At 38.0% G+C, this 19,357-nt stretch overlaps 1 protein-coding gene across 1 annotated transcript; it reads left to right on the plus strand.

Moving 5' to 3' along the window:
• The first annotated feature begins 57 nt into the window (after positions 1-57).
• Positions 58-17,462, plus strand: GOLGA5 (golgin A5). The gene is made up of 13 exons (XM_008629718.2): positions 58-82; positions 473-1,088; positions 3,514-3,735; positions 4,741-4,960; positions 5,528-5,651; positions 6,462-6,665; positions 7,831-8,001; positions 8,538-8,666; positions 10,598-10,696; positions 12,332-12,557; positions 13,671-13,776; positions 14,692-14,755; positions 16,084-17,462. The coding sequence occupies exons 2-13, from the start codon at positions 524-526 to the stop codon at positions 16,162-16,164; spliced, it is 2,211 nt and encodes a 736-aa protein (XP_008627940.1). The 5' UTR covers positions 58-82; positions 473-523; the 3' UTR covers positions 16,165-17,462.
• Positions 17,463-19,357: the final 1,895 nt, after the last annotated feature.

Here is a 19,357-nt window from a genome sequence, read left to right on the forward strand (position 1 = left end):
GGTCCCGGGGTGAAGGAGCCATTCCCGGGAGCTGGGGTACAGGCACACGCCGCCGGTGTGGTGTCGCAGGCCCGTGGTGCAGGTGAAGGCACGCACCTGTGCGCCGTGTTGGTGTCACGGGAGGGGCAGCGGGCTGCAGAGTTTGTGGGGAAGAAGATCCCCTGCCTGAGCCAGGTTGGGAATTTGCAGGCCAAACGTCTAAGGCATAGTTGTTTTCTCTTCTGTGATACTCTGTAGCAGGTGATGACACCAGAAACTGATACAGTGGTCTGATTTTAATAGCCTTGATTAAAAACCTAGGTCTTGTCTGTATTCCTCAGAAACTGATTTGTTTTATTTCCATTAGTTACCAAAACAGCAATATACCAACGAGTAGAAGGAAAGTATTAAAATAACTACAGCACTAATAGATTGACAGCCATTGTTTAGGTAAAACATACAATCTGATTTGTAATCCTTTTGTCTTTTGCAGTATATGGTCCTGAAATTTTAATTGTACAGAGTTCATCAACAGACACTCATCATGTCTTGGCTTGCTGATCTTGCTGGAAAGGCAGAGGATCTACTCAACAGAGTTGATCAAGGAGCTGCATCGGCTCTGAGCAAAAAAGACACATCAAGCAGTGCAGTTTATGATAATAAGAACTTGGACTCTGCCAGTGAATATTCTGAAGTGCGCCAGCATACTGGAGAACTGAAATACCAGGCATCATCCAAAGCAGGCTACATCTCCTCAGCAGCCGATAATATTAAACACCAAAAGGCCACAATCCTGGCAGGAACAGCAAATGTTAAAACAGCACGTAGGACATCCTCAGAGGCAGCTTCTCCAGTAGAAAATGCTTCCACACCCAGAGCTGCCTCACATTTTGTGAGAAGAAAAAAGTCAGAACCTGATGATGAATTGCTATTTGATTTTCTCAACAGTTCAGAGAAAGAACCTAATGGAAGGATAGATTCTAAAAAAGAGAAGAGCAAGGCACCTGTTCTTCAAAATCACTCTCGGACTTCAAGCATTAGTTCTGTGTCTACCAGTACACAGAGTGCAAAAACTACTGAAGATAATGCCGTGAGGAGCCAAGGCAATGGTAGTTAAATAGTATTGAACCTAGAGATATTTAAAACCCAAGTATGTCTAGGGTAAGGCTAGGTAACGCGTTTGTTGTCACTTCATGGAACATTTAATAGTGGTAGTGTGTCAAATGGGTGAGGTACAGCAGGGCTTTTCACATTTTTTCATCACTGAGGTCATACTTGGTACCATGCTAATTTGACAAGCACATAGTTAATACCTAAATCTTTTGTGCTCTGGATCTACCTTGTTGCTACTGCTCACCCTGACCTCTCTGAACTGTGATCTAACCTTGCATCAGCCCCATATGTCCCCACGTAGAAGCGCAGGTGCTGCTGCATTTGTTCGGTCATTGAGGCCCTTAGCTGCTGTTGCCACGTAGGAGGGTGAGTGACTTCCACCCACAGATAGATGGTGTTGGCTGCTGCCCAGTGCAGCACGTGAGGTGGGGTGCGGTATTCCCTGTTCCACCATGCAGGAGGGGTAAGCTGGCAAACTTGCTTGTCCTGCAGGAAGCTGGATGTGGATAGGGTGTTGCAGAGCTACAGGCATGAGAGAGCTAGAGAGATAAAGCATCTGGGTTTGCCAGAAGTAGTTCATGACTGCAGTCTAAATCCAGAGGGCCAAATGAGCCTCCAGGCCAGCCAGTCAAAAGATGGGGCTGTGCTCAAGTCAACAAGGAGAATGTGGCTGGCAAGTGTCAAGAACTTGTGTTCTCTATCAAACTGTCCAGTCTGTACTCCATCCTTGTTGCTGTGCTACTTTGCTGTTACTTATTTTAGAAAATTGAAGCAAGTGGTTCTGTTATTAATAATGTAGTTAGAATACTTTAGTATTTGTTCAGTACTTTGAGCATGTAAAGCATTGTAAATGCCATTTTTTTTACTTACTAAATTAAGGATGCTGAAAAGCTTTAGACATAAAAAGGGATAATTTCCAAAGATGTGAGTATTTTTCTGTTTCTGAGTTAATGACTTTTTAGTAAGGTTTATTACTAATAATAATTCAAATATATTAGACCTGGCTCTGTGACCTTGCTGATTGGTGCTTAAGAAACATCTGGTTTGCTCAGTGTGGCCTGTTGAATTTTATTCAGAGGATTTTTGAGCAGAGTTTGCATTGTGGAGCTGCTAAATAAGAAGGGATGTAGTTACAATATAGGATTTGAACATGCTGTTTTCCAAAGTTGATTGTACAGATATATCTTTGTCATTTAAATATTCAGCATAGAATCTGTCAAAGTATCTTATGATGTATTAGCTACAGACAAAACCAATTAACATTATACTTTGTATATTGCCATGGTTAGAATCTAGTCTGTGCTATAAATGGCTCATTTCTTGCTTCATTAGTTTCATTAATCTGTTGAGTTTTCCAGAAAAAGAAATCAGCCTAAATTGTTTCATGAGTTGGAAACTGTGTAACTAAATCAAAGGAAAGATAATGACACTCCTTAGAATCCCCTAAATCAGAAGGGCTTGAGAAAATGTGGAAGAAATCTTCCTGTCACTGCTGCTACTTGTGGGTGTGGTGGTGCTCAGAATTAATAGTGTGCCCCAGTTCCCTGGGCTTGGGGTATTAGGGACTGTTGCAGTGGTAAGAAGAAAGGTGAAGCAGCTTGATTAGTGATCACAGGGGGAAGTAAATAAAGTTTTAACAATTTCACTGCAGTCTTGCTTGGAATTAGTTGTGGTCTGGCCCCCTCCCTGGATTTTCAGCAGTTACTCCCCTGGGACATACTAAATTCAGCAGTAATATTTTTGGATTGCCTGCTTGTTTGTTCATTGCTTACTATGTCATTTTTTATCTTAACATTGCTGCAAAGCTGCCAACTATCTGCATGCTGGAATCAAGATTCTTAGAGTGAATTTTCACAGCACTAATCAAGGATGCTTGTGCATGATGGGAAAAGGCTGTTGGTTCCTCCTTCCCTGCAGGGGACTGTTGTTCAGAATACTGCTAGGAGTTCCTTTATAGTTCTCTCTCTTTTAAAATAAAATTGACATTGACAAATTCTGAATGGAAACCCAGAATGAGCTTGTACTAAAAATTTCTTCAGTTAGTTGCTATGTATATTTAATGTTTTCTGTTACTCTTCAGCTTCTGAGGACTTCTCTGAGCAGCAGTGTCGTAAATAGAGCATTAATGTTTTGAAATCATAAAGTTTCCATTTATGTAATGAGAAATTTTATAGCTTCTATGTCTTGTCATGCAGTATTAACAAAAACACTGCATGATGCATAAATATGCATAAATGTAAATAGTTCTATTTTGTGCAGTTCCTTGTGAGAAACAGCTCCATATTCCATTTCAGTATAAACTATTTTGATTTATTATCATTGTTGTTACTTAACCATTGATGCAGAACATGGAACTACTGTTTGTATAAAGGCAGCTTATTAGATACATACATTAGTTCTAACTTGCATCTCTCTGTACAGAAACTCCAGACAGTTCAGACTCTGGCCTGGGAGCACAAGGGAGCAGCGTGAAGGATTCATCACTAAATGCAGTAACCAACCTCAGCCTTTCAGCTAATGATGATACCAAATCACATGAGCTGTCCAATCTTCGCCTGGAGAACCAGCTGCTGCGAAATGAAGTTCAGTCGTTAAATCAAGAAGTGGCTTCATTGATACAGAGGTCCAAAGAAACACAAGAAGGTACTTCAGCTATAACATGAGTAAAATGCTAGTGAACTAGGAAACAATGCTCTGTGTATTTATAATAAAAGCTCTCCAGGTACATTTGCTTGTATGACTTGCCATGTAATGAGATGGGAGAAATTAGAAGGCTTGTTCAACTACAAAGATAAAACAAGTGTTGATTAAAATGATGTGTTCAAGTAAGTTACAAAGCTTACGCGTTATTAAAACACTGGTAGCAAATACCGTGTTTAAAATACTTTTCTTCCATTTTAATTGCTATTTCAATATACTTTTAAATGAATAAATTCCTTTAAATACTTTAAACTGACTTCTTTCTGGCCGTAGTAGACTACAGTCTCTGATGCCTAGAAACTGACAGTAAAAATATAAAATTAGTAGTTTTAATATGACATCACTGGCTTTTTCAAAGCCAGATTAAATGACAGATGTAGAGAATGTGAATACAAATTAAACAATAAAACATACAGCAAACTCCTGCTGCTAGGCATAAAATTGAGGTACCACATTTTTTTCACAGTAACTGCATAAGACAGATGATTTTAATTTCCGGTGAAGTTTAATGTGTGATGTTAGATTAAAAACACAAGCTTCTAAGTATTCAGGCATTATTCACCACTGGTGTATTTTTCTATTGTTATTTATGTGACAACAAACTCAAACTAGAGTTAAACTAGAGATGCTTTATGCAGAGGTTTCTGTTCACACAGAGATAATTGACACAAGGCCACTGCAAGGAGTGGGGCAGGTGAAATCTGTCATCTGCAGTGTGACCCAGAAGGAAATGTCTGCTTTGAGATCACCTCCAAAATTTTATGGGTTGTGCTTTGACAGCCAATCTGGCATTTGTTACTTCCCGGTAGCTCATAGATTTTCAGTTTTACTTCAGCTTGGTTGTATTTAATTTTTTTCTTCAAGAAATGAGATATGTGCATCCTGACTGCTTACAAGACCTTGCAATATCTACTTTTGTAAACTTCAAAGAACCTTTTTATTACGTAGAACTGAACAAATCCCGGGAGAAGATGGAGAAGTGGAATGCTGACCACTCAAAGAGTGACAGGATGGTTAGAGAACTTCAGGCTCGAGTTGATGATCTGACAGAAGCTGTTGGTGCCAAAGATTCACAGCTAGCTGTGCTGAAAGTACGGTTGCAAGAAGCTGATCAGCTCTTAAGTGCTCGGACAGAAGCTTTGGAAGCATTGCAGAATGAAAAATCACGGTACTTCATAATTTCATACTTTGGAATTCTGCAAATAGTAATAAGTTTGAAAAAATCAAGGTAGATAATTTAGTCTCTTCAAGAATGAAAAATAATAAACTAATGAGGAAAGATTCAAAATACAAGAATTAAAGTTTGTTCTGAGACTGCTATATCATAGTTGGCAGTGGGAACAGGGCAAATGAGTATTAAATAGGGCATCAGTTGCCATCTGATTATTGAAATACATTTTGTATAAAGTATTTATGTTTGTTTCAGAGGCCTGAAGTTGAGGTCCCAAGAATTTTATTTTTTCTTGAAAAATAGTCCTGCTTATCCACAAATATAAAGTCTTTCCTAAACTTGTCTCAGTGCTGGGATGTAAATCAGCAAGTGGACACTTCAGAATATAGGCCAGGGAGAAGAAGTGTGTGTCATTAACTCCAGGCTTTACACCTGTAGTGAGCCATATGCAGTAATCTACTGGGCAAATCTTCAAAGCTGGTCTGGAAGCAAGGAGGTTATATTTCTACACAAAAAATCACACTAGCTTGCTTCTTTTCCAATTAATGTGTGTCTCTATTTCAGGATAATACAAGACCACAGTGAAGGAAGCAGTTTACAAAATCAAGCTCTTCAAACTCTTCAGGAGAGGCTGCGTGATGCAGACTCTGCACTCAAGCGAGAACAAGAAAGTTATAAACAAATGCAGGTTAGACATGAAGAGTAAGGAAGCCTTTGAGACTGTTTTTGAGATCAGATCTGTGAGGTTCCAAGTGCTCTCTTCTCCCTTTGACTTCAGTTCCTGTTCAGGGCACTAATGGCTTGGAAGGATGTGCTGTCTGCTGCACTAAGTATCTTTGAGATGCTAATTTACTTCTTATATGTTATTTTGAAAGCTTTGTGAGTAAAGTTTTTTGAGGATTAATGTTGACAATTTTTATTGGGGTTTTTTTTCATGCTAACTTTAGTGTTAATACATATTTAAAAGTAAATCAGTATTCAGTTTAGTTTTCCATGGTGTGTTGTTACACACCTTATTGTTACACAATTTTACTGTGAGATCTTAAGATGGATGATCACTTCTGTGGTAAAGATGCAAGTACATTATTGATAGAGAATGTTTTCACACTTAATTTGGCCTTTGTTATGTATAATAACATCTCTGAAAATCTTTATTAGTGTCTGTTTTGGTTTTTTTTAAAGTACTTCAAAATATGTCATACTACAATTGATAATATTTTTTGAGAGGCAATCTTGCTTTTTGTTTGCTAAATAAATATGAATAATAGGAAGATTGTTATTCCCTCACTATTTGTGGTGAGGGAAAGAAACCATATTCTTACTCAGATTATTTACCACTTGCTTAAGCAAGCAGAATTTTTTTCCACATAGCAGTAATGTGTCTTTAAGTAGGAGGTGGTGTGCCCTGTGTAGTTGCTTTTAAACTGTCTTTTTTCCTTTCTAGGTTAAAGTTGAGACTGTGTTTAAACACAAAGTATTGTTTCTTTATTGCTCATAGAATGAGTTTGCAGCTCGTCTAAGTAAAGTGGAAGCAGAACGTCAGAACTTGGCAGAAGGGATAACTGTAGCAGAGAGAAAGTATTTAGATGAAAAGAGGCGAGCTGATGAGCTTCAGCAGCAAGTCAAAGTAACTAAAAGCCACCTAGAGTCTGCAAAACAGGAACTGACAGACTATAAACAGAAAGCTACTCGCATTCTCCAAGTAAGCATTGTTGTGAAGAAATGCAGTTTGATTTGTATGCTTTAACTTTTTTAAGGTGTCATGTGTCAAAGAATCTAACTTGGGGGATTTTTTTTCATGTGTCCTGTAATGTCTTCTGGGGCATGTCTATAATGATGCATACATAGAACAGCTACCAGTCTGCATTTTGTAAACTTCAGTTTAGAGATGAAGTTATGGAATTGAAGTGGTAGTTCAGGTCCTGAACCTTAAAAAAAATCCAGGTGCACCTTTGCACTTATTGTGCATCATCTCTCAGTGTGTTCCATGTCCAAGGGTCCAGATAGTTAAGTAGATGCAATCTACAGTTTGTTCCATATCCAGTATTCTTGATTCAATAATGTTCTTTTGTTCTGCTTGAGGCTGAAGCATAGCATAGAATGTATACTTAACATGTAACCAGAAAATATTTTTCCATGTCCTGAAAAGTTGCTTGTGATCAACATTATATAAACAATGGCAAAATCAGGTATTTTGTGCAGAGTTCTGTACTATTTAATTTGTCAAAGATACCATGTCCAAATGTGGTCAGTTTGAGTCTTGTTTATAAACTTTAGCAAGATGTTAAAGATAGAAATCTCTGTTTAGAATAGTTAATTTAGTCGAATGTTTGAGCACAGGTTTTAAATCATCTTGGTAAATACGAAAAGCCTGAAATCACAAGTCAGTGTTGAGGTAACACTAGGCTGACTCGGAATAAAATGGTCTATCCTCTTTCCTGGAAGAGTTATCGCTGTATTTGGTTATTGATTTTGCTGGCAGGAAAAAAAGGAGGTCAGTTTTGTCATGAGTGTCTTTTTTTAGTGTCTGTTAGTGTGCAGCTTCTCTGTTATGGTACCTAGAGGGCCAAAATTGTTATCCATGACAAGTTTAACGTTCCAGGCACTTGTAAAGAACAAAGCTGTACTCTTCCATAGGTAACACAGACTTTCAGTAAACCTAGTCTTAAGGCATACAGGAAATCAGAAAAATTAACAATACGGAAGCATTTTCATTTCCAAATGTGTGGGGTCATTATTGGATAAAAGAGCAGATAAACCAGTGCTTTATGTCTACGTGTGAATTTTAGAGCAAAGTTGTTATAGCATATTCTAGTTGAGTACTTGTTCAATGCTGCTATGAATAATATATTGACTTATTTTTTCAGTCTAAAGAAAAGTTGATAAACAGCTTAAAAGAAGGCTCTGGTATTGAAGGCCTGGATAGCAATACAGCAAGCACGGTGGAACTGGAGGAACTGAGACATGAGCGAGACACTCAGAGAGAAGAAATACAAAAACTAATGGGGCAAATACAGCAGATGAGAACAGAGATGCAGGTATGTGCCTATGTACACCTGCATTTGTACTTACCTACAACAAAGGACTGCTTTCTTGTATACTGTGAGATTGTTGTTTCTAGTATTAATTACCTGACTTCTCTCTTCTCTCCCTACTGTGTACTCCTTTCAAGGGAAGTATCTTTCCTAACAAGCATAGTGATTTTTCTAGCCATCACCTATATCCTTTTCTGCAAGAGCTACTAATTCTTGAAGCAGTGTAATCCAAGTCATCTGCTGGCATAATGGGCTCAACACAGCAGCTTGCATGAAAGCCTGTTTTACAGTTTTAGCCTGTAGACAGTAGAAAGGAAGAAATGGAGGCTTTTCATGTTCACAAAATGTGTGTATTTTTTTACCGTATTAGTAAAAATATTCTGTATAAAATGACCAAATGTCATTTATCCAATACACCCACACCTTCCTTTTCCTTTGAAGAAATATTGCATATACTACTTTTTTTTTGCTGTTACTTACGACAGATTTGCGGTAATGTTTGAATGTTAGTGAAATGGTTACATTTCTGTTTCTTTCAGGATATGGAGACACAGCAGGTAAGTGAAGCTGAGTCAGTGAGAGAGCAGCTTCAAGACCTACAGGAGCAGATATCAGCACATAAAATGGCCAAGCAAGAGGCAGAAGCTGAGCTAGAACGGCAAAAACAGGTAAGGAATTCTTGAAAGCTGGATCTCTTTTTAGGCCCCGTGTAGTGCCATCAGCAAAGCATTTGGCTTAATAAGAGAATAATTGGATACTTGGGCAGTGTTCAATTAATTTTTTGTCTAGTATTCCAAAGAAATCCCCAAAAGCTTGGGGAATGTCATTAGGTCAAGGAAGGTGCAGCCAGAACTAAGCAATGGTCAAGGCCTTCTGGATACTCCTGATGAACAGAGATCTTGCTGAATAAACAGGACCTTAAGGAGTGCACAGAATTGATCAGGATCTTGAATTTTATTCAGCAGGGAAACAATCAAACAACAAGGATAGAGTAAAATTTGTAACATTTTTTGTATCAAGAAACAGTAATACTGAAATTGGCTACTGTGAAACTTCCTGTGCTCAATTAATACATAAGTTTCAGCTTGTAAGACAATGTCATTGTAGTACCAATTTAGAGGTACTTTATTTAATCCATTTGTTACTCAGTTCTGAATTAATTGTTGTTACTTGTAAGCTACTCTATTAGGCAAATTGCTGATAAAATTATGTTAATGAATTCTGTCAGATTGTGTCATCTTTTTGCGCAAACTCTGCCTTGGTATAATCAGTTTTGTACAAAAAATAGAGCAGGGAAAAAAAGGCAAACTCTTATTTCATGTGAATGAACTTATTATTCAGTAGGAATTGGACAAATACTTTGCACTCTGTGAAAAATTTTCCTTGTAAGAAAAAGCTCATGTAAAGAGAATTAATAACGAGGAAAGCACGAGTACTCTGTATCTGCTAGGAACAATTTATCTTATAGGATTATCTATCCTTCCAGAAATTACATTTTAATGGGATTCTTGCAGCTTGAACTAATTAAAAGGCAGAAGTCGAGGTCTGCTCTTGATGGGTAGCTGATGTTTATTATGTCAAAGCAGATGGTAGATTGTATTTTGTTACTCCTGCCCTTCTGAGGAATATGTTTTAAGTCAATAGAAGGAGTGAGGTGAATTAAAAAAAGCATTATTGGTTATTGCAGAAACTGAAATCTTCTTTTGGATGACACCCATTAACATGTGCTTTTAACATAATTGCTTGTGTTGATACTTAATATAGTTATGGTCAGTTCTGTCTGGGAGTTGCTTTAACTATTGTCAAAAGGTTTCTGAAACTGAAGATGGAAAATAAGTAGAGGCGTTATTTTTTGTACATCTGATGGTTCAAAGGGAGAACAGGATTATGTGTTTTCTGTAGCAACTGACAGCTGAAGTGATAGTGATTTGAAGATGGTCTTAATTTAAAAAATAAGCTTGACATGTCTTTAAGTGGGAGCTAAAATTGCCACTATATCATGGGAGTAACAGAACTTATGGTTAGATTTACTCTTCAGTAATTTGTTTTTTATTAATATTCCTTCTCCTTTCACATCTGCTATGTTAATTTATCCTAAAATTTAGGGGAAGATGTATGTCGTACAGAATTACAGATAGATATGCCAAGGGTTTTCAAATATGTTTAAAGAATGGTATTTTGAATTAATGAGGTTTTTTAGGAATACAGATACCCCCTGAGTATTTTGTAATCGTTACATTATTGACATAGTTTCAAGATAGAACTACAACAAATGGTGAAAGCGTAAGGAAGATGAATTATGGTCCCAATGAAATTGTGTGGCTCTTAGTAAACTAGTCAGGATTAATATTTATATTAGGGTAGTCTCCGCAAAAGAATTTAATTGGCCTTGTAGGTTGTGTCTTGATGCTCAGCTCTCTCTTTCCCCATACCCTCCATCCTAGCCAGACATGTAACTAAGACAGTATTTCAGTTTGTATTTGATTGCAGAATATTGTTTTCTTGTGTTCTGTTGTGAAACTCTAGATAACTAGAGTGTGTCTTTTAAAATACATATATGTGTAAAATCTTCTATTTGTAATTGTGATAAATTTTGTAGGAACTCCATTATACTGAAGAAGAATTGTATCGAACAAAGAATACTTTGCAAAGCAGAATAAAAGACAGAGAGGAAGAAATTCAGAAGCTCAGAAATCAGGTGTGTATAGAAAATAATTTTATCCCCTTCAGTTCTGAAAACAGTGATAGGAACTACTCATTTGACTAACCTATCCTGAAAAATCCCATAAGCATTCTACATGCGAGGCACAGCGTACTTGTTTTCAATAAAGAGTAGAGTTTTGAGAGTAGGGAATACAAGAAGGGATCCATGTAAATAGCCGATTTTATAGCTGTATGTGCTTTTATATAAAGGGAGGGGAAAATCAGCCTCTGTCCCAACTAGACCTGGTGGGGGGTGTTGGATCAACATTCTTCTCTTTGCAAACTAAAAAACCTCATTGGAGTTTGATTAGGTCATTATGAATTCTGCCAAGATCCTTGTAGCTGGGCACAGAACCTCGGTTATGTCCTGCAGACTCAGTGATCCTTCTGGCCCACTGTTCTATCTTGGCCAGTGGCAGTAGGGGCCAGCATGTGAGCCTGGCCACTTCTTCACTCCGTGTACCTGCTCAGCATCAGCAGTTGAATTAGGGTTGTTAGTGTTTAAGTCTCTACCAAGTTCCACTGGTGTGTTGATGGACCTGTTTTCCTTGTATCAATCTAATCCCTTTTGGAACCTCCTCATACTTGTCAGCCCCCACAGTCTCCTTGGGCAGCATGAAGGCATAGGCCTCATTTTGTTAAATTACCTTAGCATAGTGAAAAGTAGTCTGTTTGTGGAGAAATTGGTAGTCTGGAGTCAGGTGTGGTCAGCTGTGCAGTTACCATGTCAGAGGATTTGGAAATGGTTGTGTTGTGATGGGTTACTTGGGCATGTTGCCAGATGAATTTTCTGCTAGTGCTGAACTTCAGGACTACCTGTACCTGCCTTGTTGCAGGCACTTAATTTGTATTTTGGATCTCTGTAATCCCTGATAATTCTGTTTTTTCATCAGTGAAGCTACATTTTTGTGGAATATGATGCCACAAAGTGGCTGAGGTCCAAGACTGTAGTGAATAGATGAGCTATGGCACATATGGCAAATCTGGTGATTCCTATTTGCTTTAAATATTTTCTGCAAATTGAATTACATGATCCATGTCAAATGCATGATCCATTTGCTGGCCATGCAGTTTCTGTTTGCTAGTACAACCATATTTTCTGCCTCAGTGCTCTTCAGTTCTTCTGCAACATTTCCTGCATTTTCACCGTTTCATTCAAGTTTTCCTGTAAAATGGCATCAGATTCTCCCCATTTGTACTGAGTTTTGCTTTCCTTGTGCTGAGTTTTGTTTTCCTTGCTTGAAAACATTTTTATGTACTCACTAAGTTGAAAGTATGGTAGTCAGGCTGGATTAGCTTGCTTATGATTGCTGTCTGAACTTGTCTTTGAGGCATAGCAGTGATTGTGTGATCAAATTTAGGGTTATACAGGAACTTTTGTAGGATTATAGGTGGAAAACAGATACATTTTTACATTGAGCTCCTTGTGTAATGTAAACAGTTAACAACTGTTGAAATTAACTTTCCTCTATTGCACTCACTGGTGATAGTTTTGATGGCATTGTCCTGTAAAAATTCTGCAGTGGAGTAATTTGGTTCTTGAAAGCTTAGATTATTTTACAGTTTTGTAATATGTCAGTTGGTCAGAGCTGGAATTTAGAATGATTTTTTTTCTTTGCTTTTCTTTTAGCTCACAAACAAGACTCTAAGCAGTAGTAGTCAGACAGAATTAGAAAATCGGCTTCATCAGCTGACAGAAACACTAATTCAGAAGCAAACCATGTTAGAGAGCCTGAGCACAGAGAAAAACTCACTTGTGTACCAACTGGAACGGCTCGAGCAACAGCTGAAGGCTCTCCAAGGCACGAGTGCTAATGGACCTTCCATTAACATGGCAGGCATTGATGGTGCTGAAGGTAAATAAGGAAATGCAATACTTTAAACTCTTGTCTTTTCTGCAGTTCAGGCTTTTCTGTTTCCTAATGCCTTTCCCCGAAAGTCTGAGTTTGTAAGGAAAAATAAGTGCTGAAAATAGGCCACTTATGCTAGAGACCTTCTCTACATCAGCTAGTATCATAAAAATAGTTAATTAGAAGCTCCTTTTTGTGTGCAAATGACCTCAGTAAATTTAACAAAGCCAATTTAATCTTCAATTCTAAATAATATGGCACTATTGGAACAATCCTGTCACAGGTGCAAATAAACCTGTATTTTGGGGTTTAAACTGAATATTAGAAGCAGGATCTAAGTATTCTCTTGCAAAAAGGGCTTAGGAGAAGGGCAAGAATGGAATACTTCCTTTTGAGAATTGATCTGGTTGAAATTAATTTATTCCTTTCTGTTTTTCTTGAAAAGCAGCTTAAAATGTAATGGTTCTGATGAGGTTGGTTTGTCAATTGTGTATCTCTGGGACAACCTCAGCAGTTGATCCACGGTGTTGAGATGTTACTTTGCCGAGTCAAAGTTTGTCATTTTGTGTATCTCTTAAGTAGCTTTAAAAGCAAGGGACAATCACCAAGAGGTTTGAAATAACAGTCCAGTCTTTTGTTTCTCTGCTTATCAAAGCAGGAGTTGTCTATAAGTAACTTAAGGAAGCTGAAGTTTAGTTGCACAAAAGTAACATTATCTGAGAATCTTTTTTCTTTTTTTTAATAAAATCAATACATAGTAAAAATGTAAATAAAGTAAAAAATTGTTGAATATACAAGTTAGTGTCAGAAATGCTAATTAAAGTTTCACTGTATAAGAGTAAAAAAAATTTGAGAAACTGTGGCAAGTATCAAGCCCATCATTTTATACACCTCATAATAGTTACTGTGACATCATAGAGTTGAATATCAAGATATCCATTTAGTAAGCTAATAAATTAAAAAAATATACCAAGTTGAAGAAATGTTTGACTTGATTGTAAGTTTATCACATTGATCACTATTTTTATATTATTTTTATATATCTTTGTTATATACTATCAATTTGTTTTAGTTAAACAACAGCTTGGCTAATTTTTTGCCTTTTTCCCCTTCAAACAGGTGCTCGTATGCGCAGTGTTCCCGTCCTGTTCAGTGATGTGGATACCAGCGTGGCAGGGGGGTATGGGAGAGTCCGCAAAGCTGCCAGTACTATAGATCAGTTTAGGTAAGAGTGCCCCTGGGCAACGCATTCGCAGCTGCTGTCATCCTTTTACAGTTTCCAAGTGACACACTTTGGTTTGTATCGCTTTTACGAAGGTAAAAGTTAAAAATAATGCAGCTAAAGTATGGTATAAATTACTAAATATTGCCCCATTTCACTTGTGCTTTCCTATGATATTAATATTCTTGAGCTTTTGCAAATTATAGTCAATTATTTAAACAAAGCTCTTACAGATTTTGATGCAGGAGGTTCTCTAAACTATGAAAAAAAGTCTAACCTAATTCATTACCATCTTCTACATTTTTTACTTTCAGAGGTTTTGGCTGTGTCTGTGATAAACACAGTAAGAGTGTATTAGTGGGGGAGTATCATCTGTGCTCTTTTAGTCCTGATGAAGACAAGATTCTGCCTTCTAAGCCAATGCAGCTGTTTACCTTGAAAGATAATCTGTTTGAGGAATTAGTAAATGCAAATCATTCTGGATCCAGCAATAGACTTGCTTTGATCCCTTTCTGAGAAGTTAGGTGAATTGACAGTATTTGTAGCAAAGGTCTGCTACAAAACTTGAACCAAATACCAACAGAAAACAAAATCTGGTGATACTTCTTTGAACGCAAGATAACTTGATAGAAAGTTCTTTGTGCTTCCTTGGTACTTGAATTTCATTGTGAAAGGATTTCTATGATTTGGATTAAATTAGGAGAATATGTTTTATTGGTGAATTTTCTCACCCCACTTAATGTTTTGAGTCCATGAAGTAAAATTCAAGAAAACAACAAAGCCTTGTGTATATTTCAGCCAATTCAAGACAGAAAGAAAGCCATGATGTTTGAGTTTGTGGTGAGTGGGATGAGAGGAACAGGAATTTATTGCTCAGTGTTGAATTGTGTGTTTTGTTTTCTCTTGTTGCCTGTGTAGCATTCGGCTGGGAATCTTTCTGAGGCGATACCCCATAGCAAGAGTCTTTGTAATCATTTACATGGTGAGTCAGCTTTCTTGGATGCAAGATTTCTGTAGCCAATTTATATGCCTTAAATGTATGTCTTAAATGGCAAGATTGATGTTCGAAAGGCTATAATTAACAACTCAATGTGGGTTTTTGGAAAGTGGACCGAATAATACTTATACGACAGCATTTTAGAGTCATGTTGCTTGGCAGTTTTCAGTTTTTCCCAGAAATTCTTAGTATAGCAGTCTTAAAGACACTTATGTAACTACCATTGAAAGCCCTGTGAAAGTAGATGGCTAGTGGTAAAATATGGAATAGTAGTGACCAGTTGCCAAGGTTAACCTGGCATGCCTGCATGCACTGCATTTAGGAAAATGACATTTTTTAGAGCTTTTTTAAATATTTGACTCTTCACTTTGGTTTTTTTCAGTGACTAATGATCACTCCTCTCTAGCAGCTGAAAAAGTAGCAAGAGAAGTTTTTCTTGGTAGACTTACACAAATAGTAGAAAATTGCTCGCCCACATTGGGCAAAATTGTCAGGCTGGCAACTGCTAGAAGTGAAATGCCTCCCTTGTCCACTGGAGGGCAGGTGCCTGTCAGCTACAGGGACCTCTGGAAAGGCAGGCTTTATAAAAACCACTGAAGGCTTCTGCTGCCTAAGATGCAATCCGAAGGGAGGCTTAATGGTGGCTGTATATGAGCTGAGCAGTCAGTGGCAGTTACCCCTTTGCAGCTCAAACCTTGACCATGACTACTGTAACTTGAATTTTTAAAAATATTTTTAAAAATAAATGTGGATTATGTATTCCTTTTTGCACTCCAGGCAGCTTCGATTCTAATTGGATAATTTCAGCCAAATTTGAATGAGAATTAACATTCCTGCAGAATTCATAAAAATGCCTCCAATCAGTGCCTGTAGTAAGGAGAAGGAAAGCAGAACTTGGCTGTTTTACAGTCTGGTGTCAGCCAGTTGGCACAAGAGTGAGTAGTGGCTTACCAGTCACTCGAGGCACATCACATAATGTGCTGGCTGGGGACTGGGTGTCAGAGGGAAGAGCTGAAGTCACTGGAGGAAAAGAGAAACCAGATTAACACAAATCTGTAGGAAAACAGGCTGCTTTATTTTTGCTGCTTGCGTAAAGTCTTTCGTTTTCTGTAAATAGCTTCTTCAGAATCTGATTCAGCATTTCATTGTTCAAATGCCAATTATTTTTTTAGAAGTATCTGATTAATAGAAAAAATATTTTAATCAAAATATTTCTACAAAACGAGTTTTATTAGCTCTCGTTGAGAGCTCTCCTATTTACTGCTGCTGTGGATGATGATTCAGTGCTAAGTTTATTTCTTTTCTTTCCCCAGGCATTGCTTCATCTCTGGGTTATGATTGTTCTCCTTACCTACACCCCAGAAATGCATCATGACAGTCCCAGTGGCAGGTAGACTGAGACAGGACCATATGCTGTGCTAATGTAATTTGGACTGGCAATGCCTTTGGAATAATCAGTCCTGAAAAATCAGCAAATTTTTCCTCATGGTGTTTTGGAAGGATGAAAACCATCATGCCTGATTTATCACTACGTTTCAAATATGTGTATAATGTAGCTTTTTCAATTTGCCTAAAAGAGCATCACTTACCTGGAGAAATGAAGCTGTTAAGCTCTGATTAGCCTTTACATTTTCTGTAGACCCTCTGGTGGTTAGAGTGAAAGATAAGGCTTGTTCTGCAGAGAAATGCAAGGATTTCTGAAATTGCAGATATGGCTGCAACAAATTACTTTAGGTTGTACTGGATGTAGGCTTTGGTCAGGTAATAAACTGTACTTAGCATTTTAAATAAACTTCTTTCTGTTTTCTTTCAGTCCGCTTTTGCACTTCTGTTTTTGACTTTGTACATAATAGGCTTTTCCTTAACATTTACTGGATACAGGACAATGGATTGGTGCAATATATTTTTGTAAATAAGTTTAAGAATAAAGTATTATGCATTCTTCTTAGCTTTGTACTTCTAGTGCAATAGATGTATCTTTCCTACCAACTGAATAGTGAGGCTGCCTATTTAAAGGCTGGTATTTTAGCTTTATTAGAGAAAGAGAGATGGTTTTTGAGAAAGCAGGTTTAAACTGTTGAGAAATAACGGTGTTTCTTTTTGCACTTGAAATTTGTATATTTTCACTGCATTTTCTTATACCTCTCTCATTAGTATGTGTCTTAATCAGATCTTACTGAAACATTTATTTTCTAAAGCTTTGGGTACTTAATTAAAACTATTTCTATATGAAATCTATCAAAACATTAAAATTTTCTCATGTCTAAACATTCACCAAATATACTAATAAACAAACCTCATCAAATATTTATAGTAAAACCCAAAATACCAAACCTACTCAAGTAATTCTGTTGTTGGACTGTGGCATTCTGTAACTACAAATTATCAATAGGCAATCATACAAGGTCACTTTCTTTCCTTAAGAAATTTCCTGGTTTTTTGTGTGGTGCTCACAGCTGGGTAATGAAAAGATGACTACAAGCAATTTGTCACTCTTGCTCTTAAAGATATGGTTCAGTTTTCATGGGGCTTGAACACACAGCACTAGGTCCTGTGCATGAAGTCTGTCACGCTGGCTCCTGTGGAAATGTTACAGTAGACAAATGACTGTATTGCTGCTCTGATTCAGATCTTGCAGAGAAAACTGAAATGTTTTGATGAACTGAGTAATAAAAGAGAGCATTTATTGTAAGTTGTGTCTGCCCTTCATCACATTGTTGATTTTGCCTAATTCCTGTTACCTGTTTTCTTCTCAATGCTGGTGCTAAAGCCACTTTTGAACGCCAGGGGGAGCTCATTGGTATGGAAGGAGATCAAGTAAAGGACCTTCACACACTCATTTTCTCCTCACATCCAGTTTCTGCATTTGAACACATCTAAAACACCGAATCTTTGGATATTTCAGTATATTGTGACATTTTGGGGGAAACATTCTTAGTGGTATAAACTCCTTACAGCTTTTCTGACATCACAGTCACTGCATGTCTGTTCTTACTTCCTTTTTTGGTTTCCCTTTTCTTGTTTTCTTTTTTTTCTTTTTTGTTTGTGGTTTTGGTTTGTTTGTTTGTTTTGAGTTTTTGTGGTTTTTTGGGGGGGTTGGTGGCAGTTTTTTGTTTGTTTGGGGTTGGTTTGTTTTTATTAGGCAACAACTTTGGAATACACAGATACTTTCTTTTTTGGTGAAACTTACTGAAGCTGTTACAAAAACCCTTCATCATAGATTGGTATTCTTTTCTTCAGTATTTCAGACTTTCTGGTAGAAATTTCACAGGGGTAACCACTAAAAGATTTCAGCTAACTTTTGCCTATTGAACTAAGCTCTTGCATTCCAGTATCAGTTTGGGCTTATGTAGTGTGATGTCTTGTGATGAGGATAAAGTGTTTGGTGCAGGGCACTTGAATAGCATCAGCCTTGTGTTCTGGACAGCGCTAAACCGTTTCAGAGCTAGACAAGAAATAACTACTCCATAAAGCTTTTGTTCAAACACACTGGATTTTTTGCCCCACAGTTCATTGCCTGCACAGATTCAGTGCAAGAACACACAAGACCATGTGCTGGAGTCTCTCTGAAGATAAATGTCACATTTTGAGTTGAAGGCTGATGTACTTCCTGCCTCCAATCAGTGGTGTTGGTCCCCAAGGTCATCTGTATAGATTTGTGAAGTGAGCCGTAGCTACAGGTCAAAGATGACACAAGGACACCATTCTGACAAGCAGCTCCTCATGGTGGTGCCTTTCTGTTGGGAGGTTGTCCTTGTTGAACAAATGGCTTTGGAGTGAACAACACTTCTGTGGTAGCCTCTCTCCTAAGTGGTGGGAAGATATTTCAAGTGCCAAGTTTCTTCTTGAGGGACTATCAAAGTACTGGGCAGTTAAACTACTCCCACTTCAGAGACCAGAATATCACTTTAGGGGTTTTGAGAATACTTTGCAAATGCTGACCCTATCTTCCCATGCTCTGTAGCCTAGCACCAGAAATAAATGGTTGCCATAACTCACAGAAAACAGGAATCTCGTTTCCCAGCTGCTTTATCTCACTGCCTTGAGAGCACAATGGGCTATTTTGTGATTGAAAAGTCCATTTTTATTTCCTTCCTTCCTTCCAGGACTGAAACTGCTCCAGGTACCAAGCATACAGCTTGACAGAGTGAATATGATGGAAGATGAGGAACAGGGTTGATAGGGAGCCCCACATTATTTGTTTATGTTTGTTTGCCCCCCCCCATTTGTGCCCAGTTTCCATGCTGTGGTCAGAGTGCATTATGCCACCCTTCTGGAAGGAGGGGAGAGAAGCTGTCCCTTCCGGGCTGGCTGGCAGTGGGGCAGGGAGAGCAGCTGGGAGACACTGAAGGGAGGGTGGGAGCTGCTCAGGTGGAGAAGGCTGCAAAGGGAGGTGGGGATGGGCAGCAGGAGCAAAACTACTCTAAAAGATATTTTGCAGCCCAGAAAAGGCCTGTTTCTTTCAGACTCTGCTCATCTTGGTACACATTCTGTTAGGCAGATGTACTTGGAGACAGATTTGGGTTTCTGCAAAAGAGGGCTTTGTGTGCATACTCACAAGCACTCATGTGACATCAAACTCTTCTT

Source organism: Corvus brachyrhynchos, unplaced genomic scaffold (assembly GCF_000691975.1).
Source record: "Corvus brachyrhynchos isolate BGI_N302 unplaced genomic scaffold, ASM69197v1 scaffold1, whole genome shotgun sequence".
NCBI lineage: Eukaryota > Metazoa > Chordata > Aves > Passeriformes > Corvidae > Corvus > Corvus brachyrhynchos.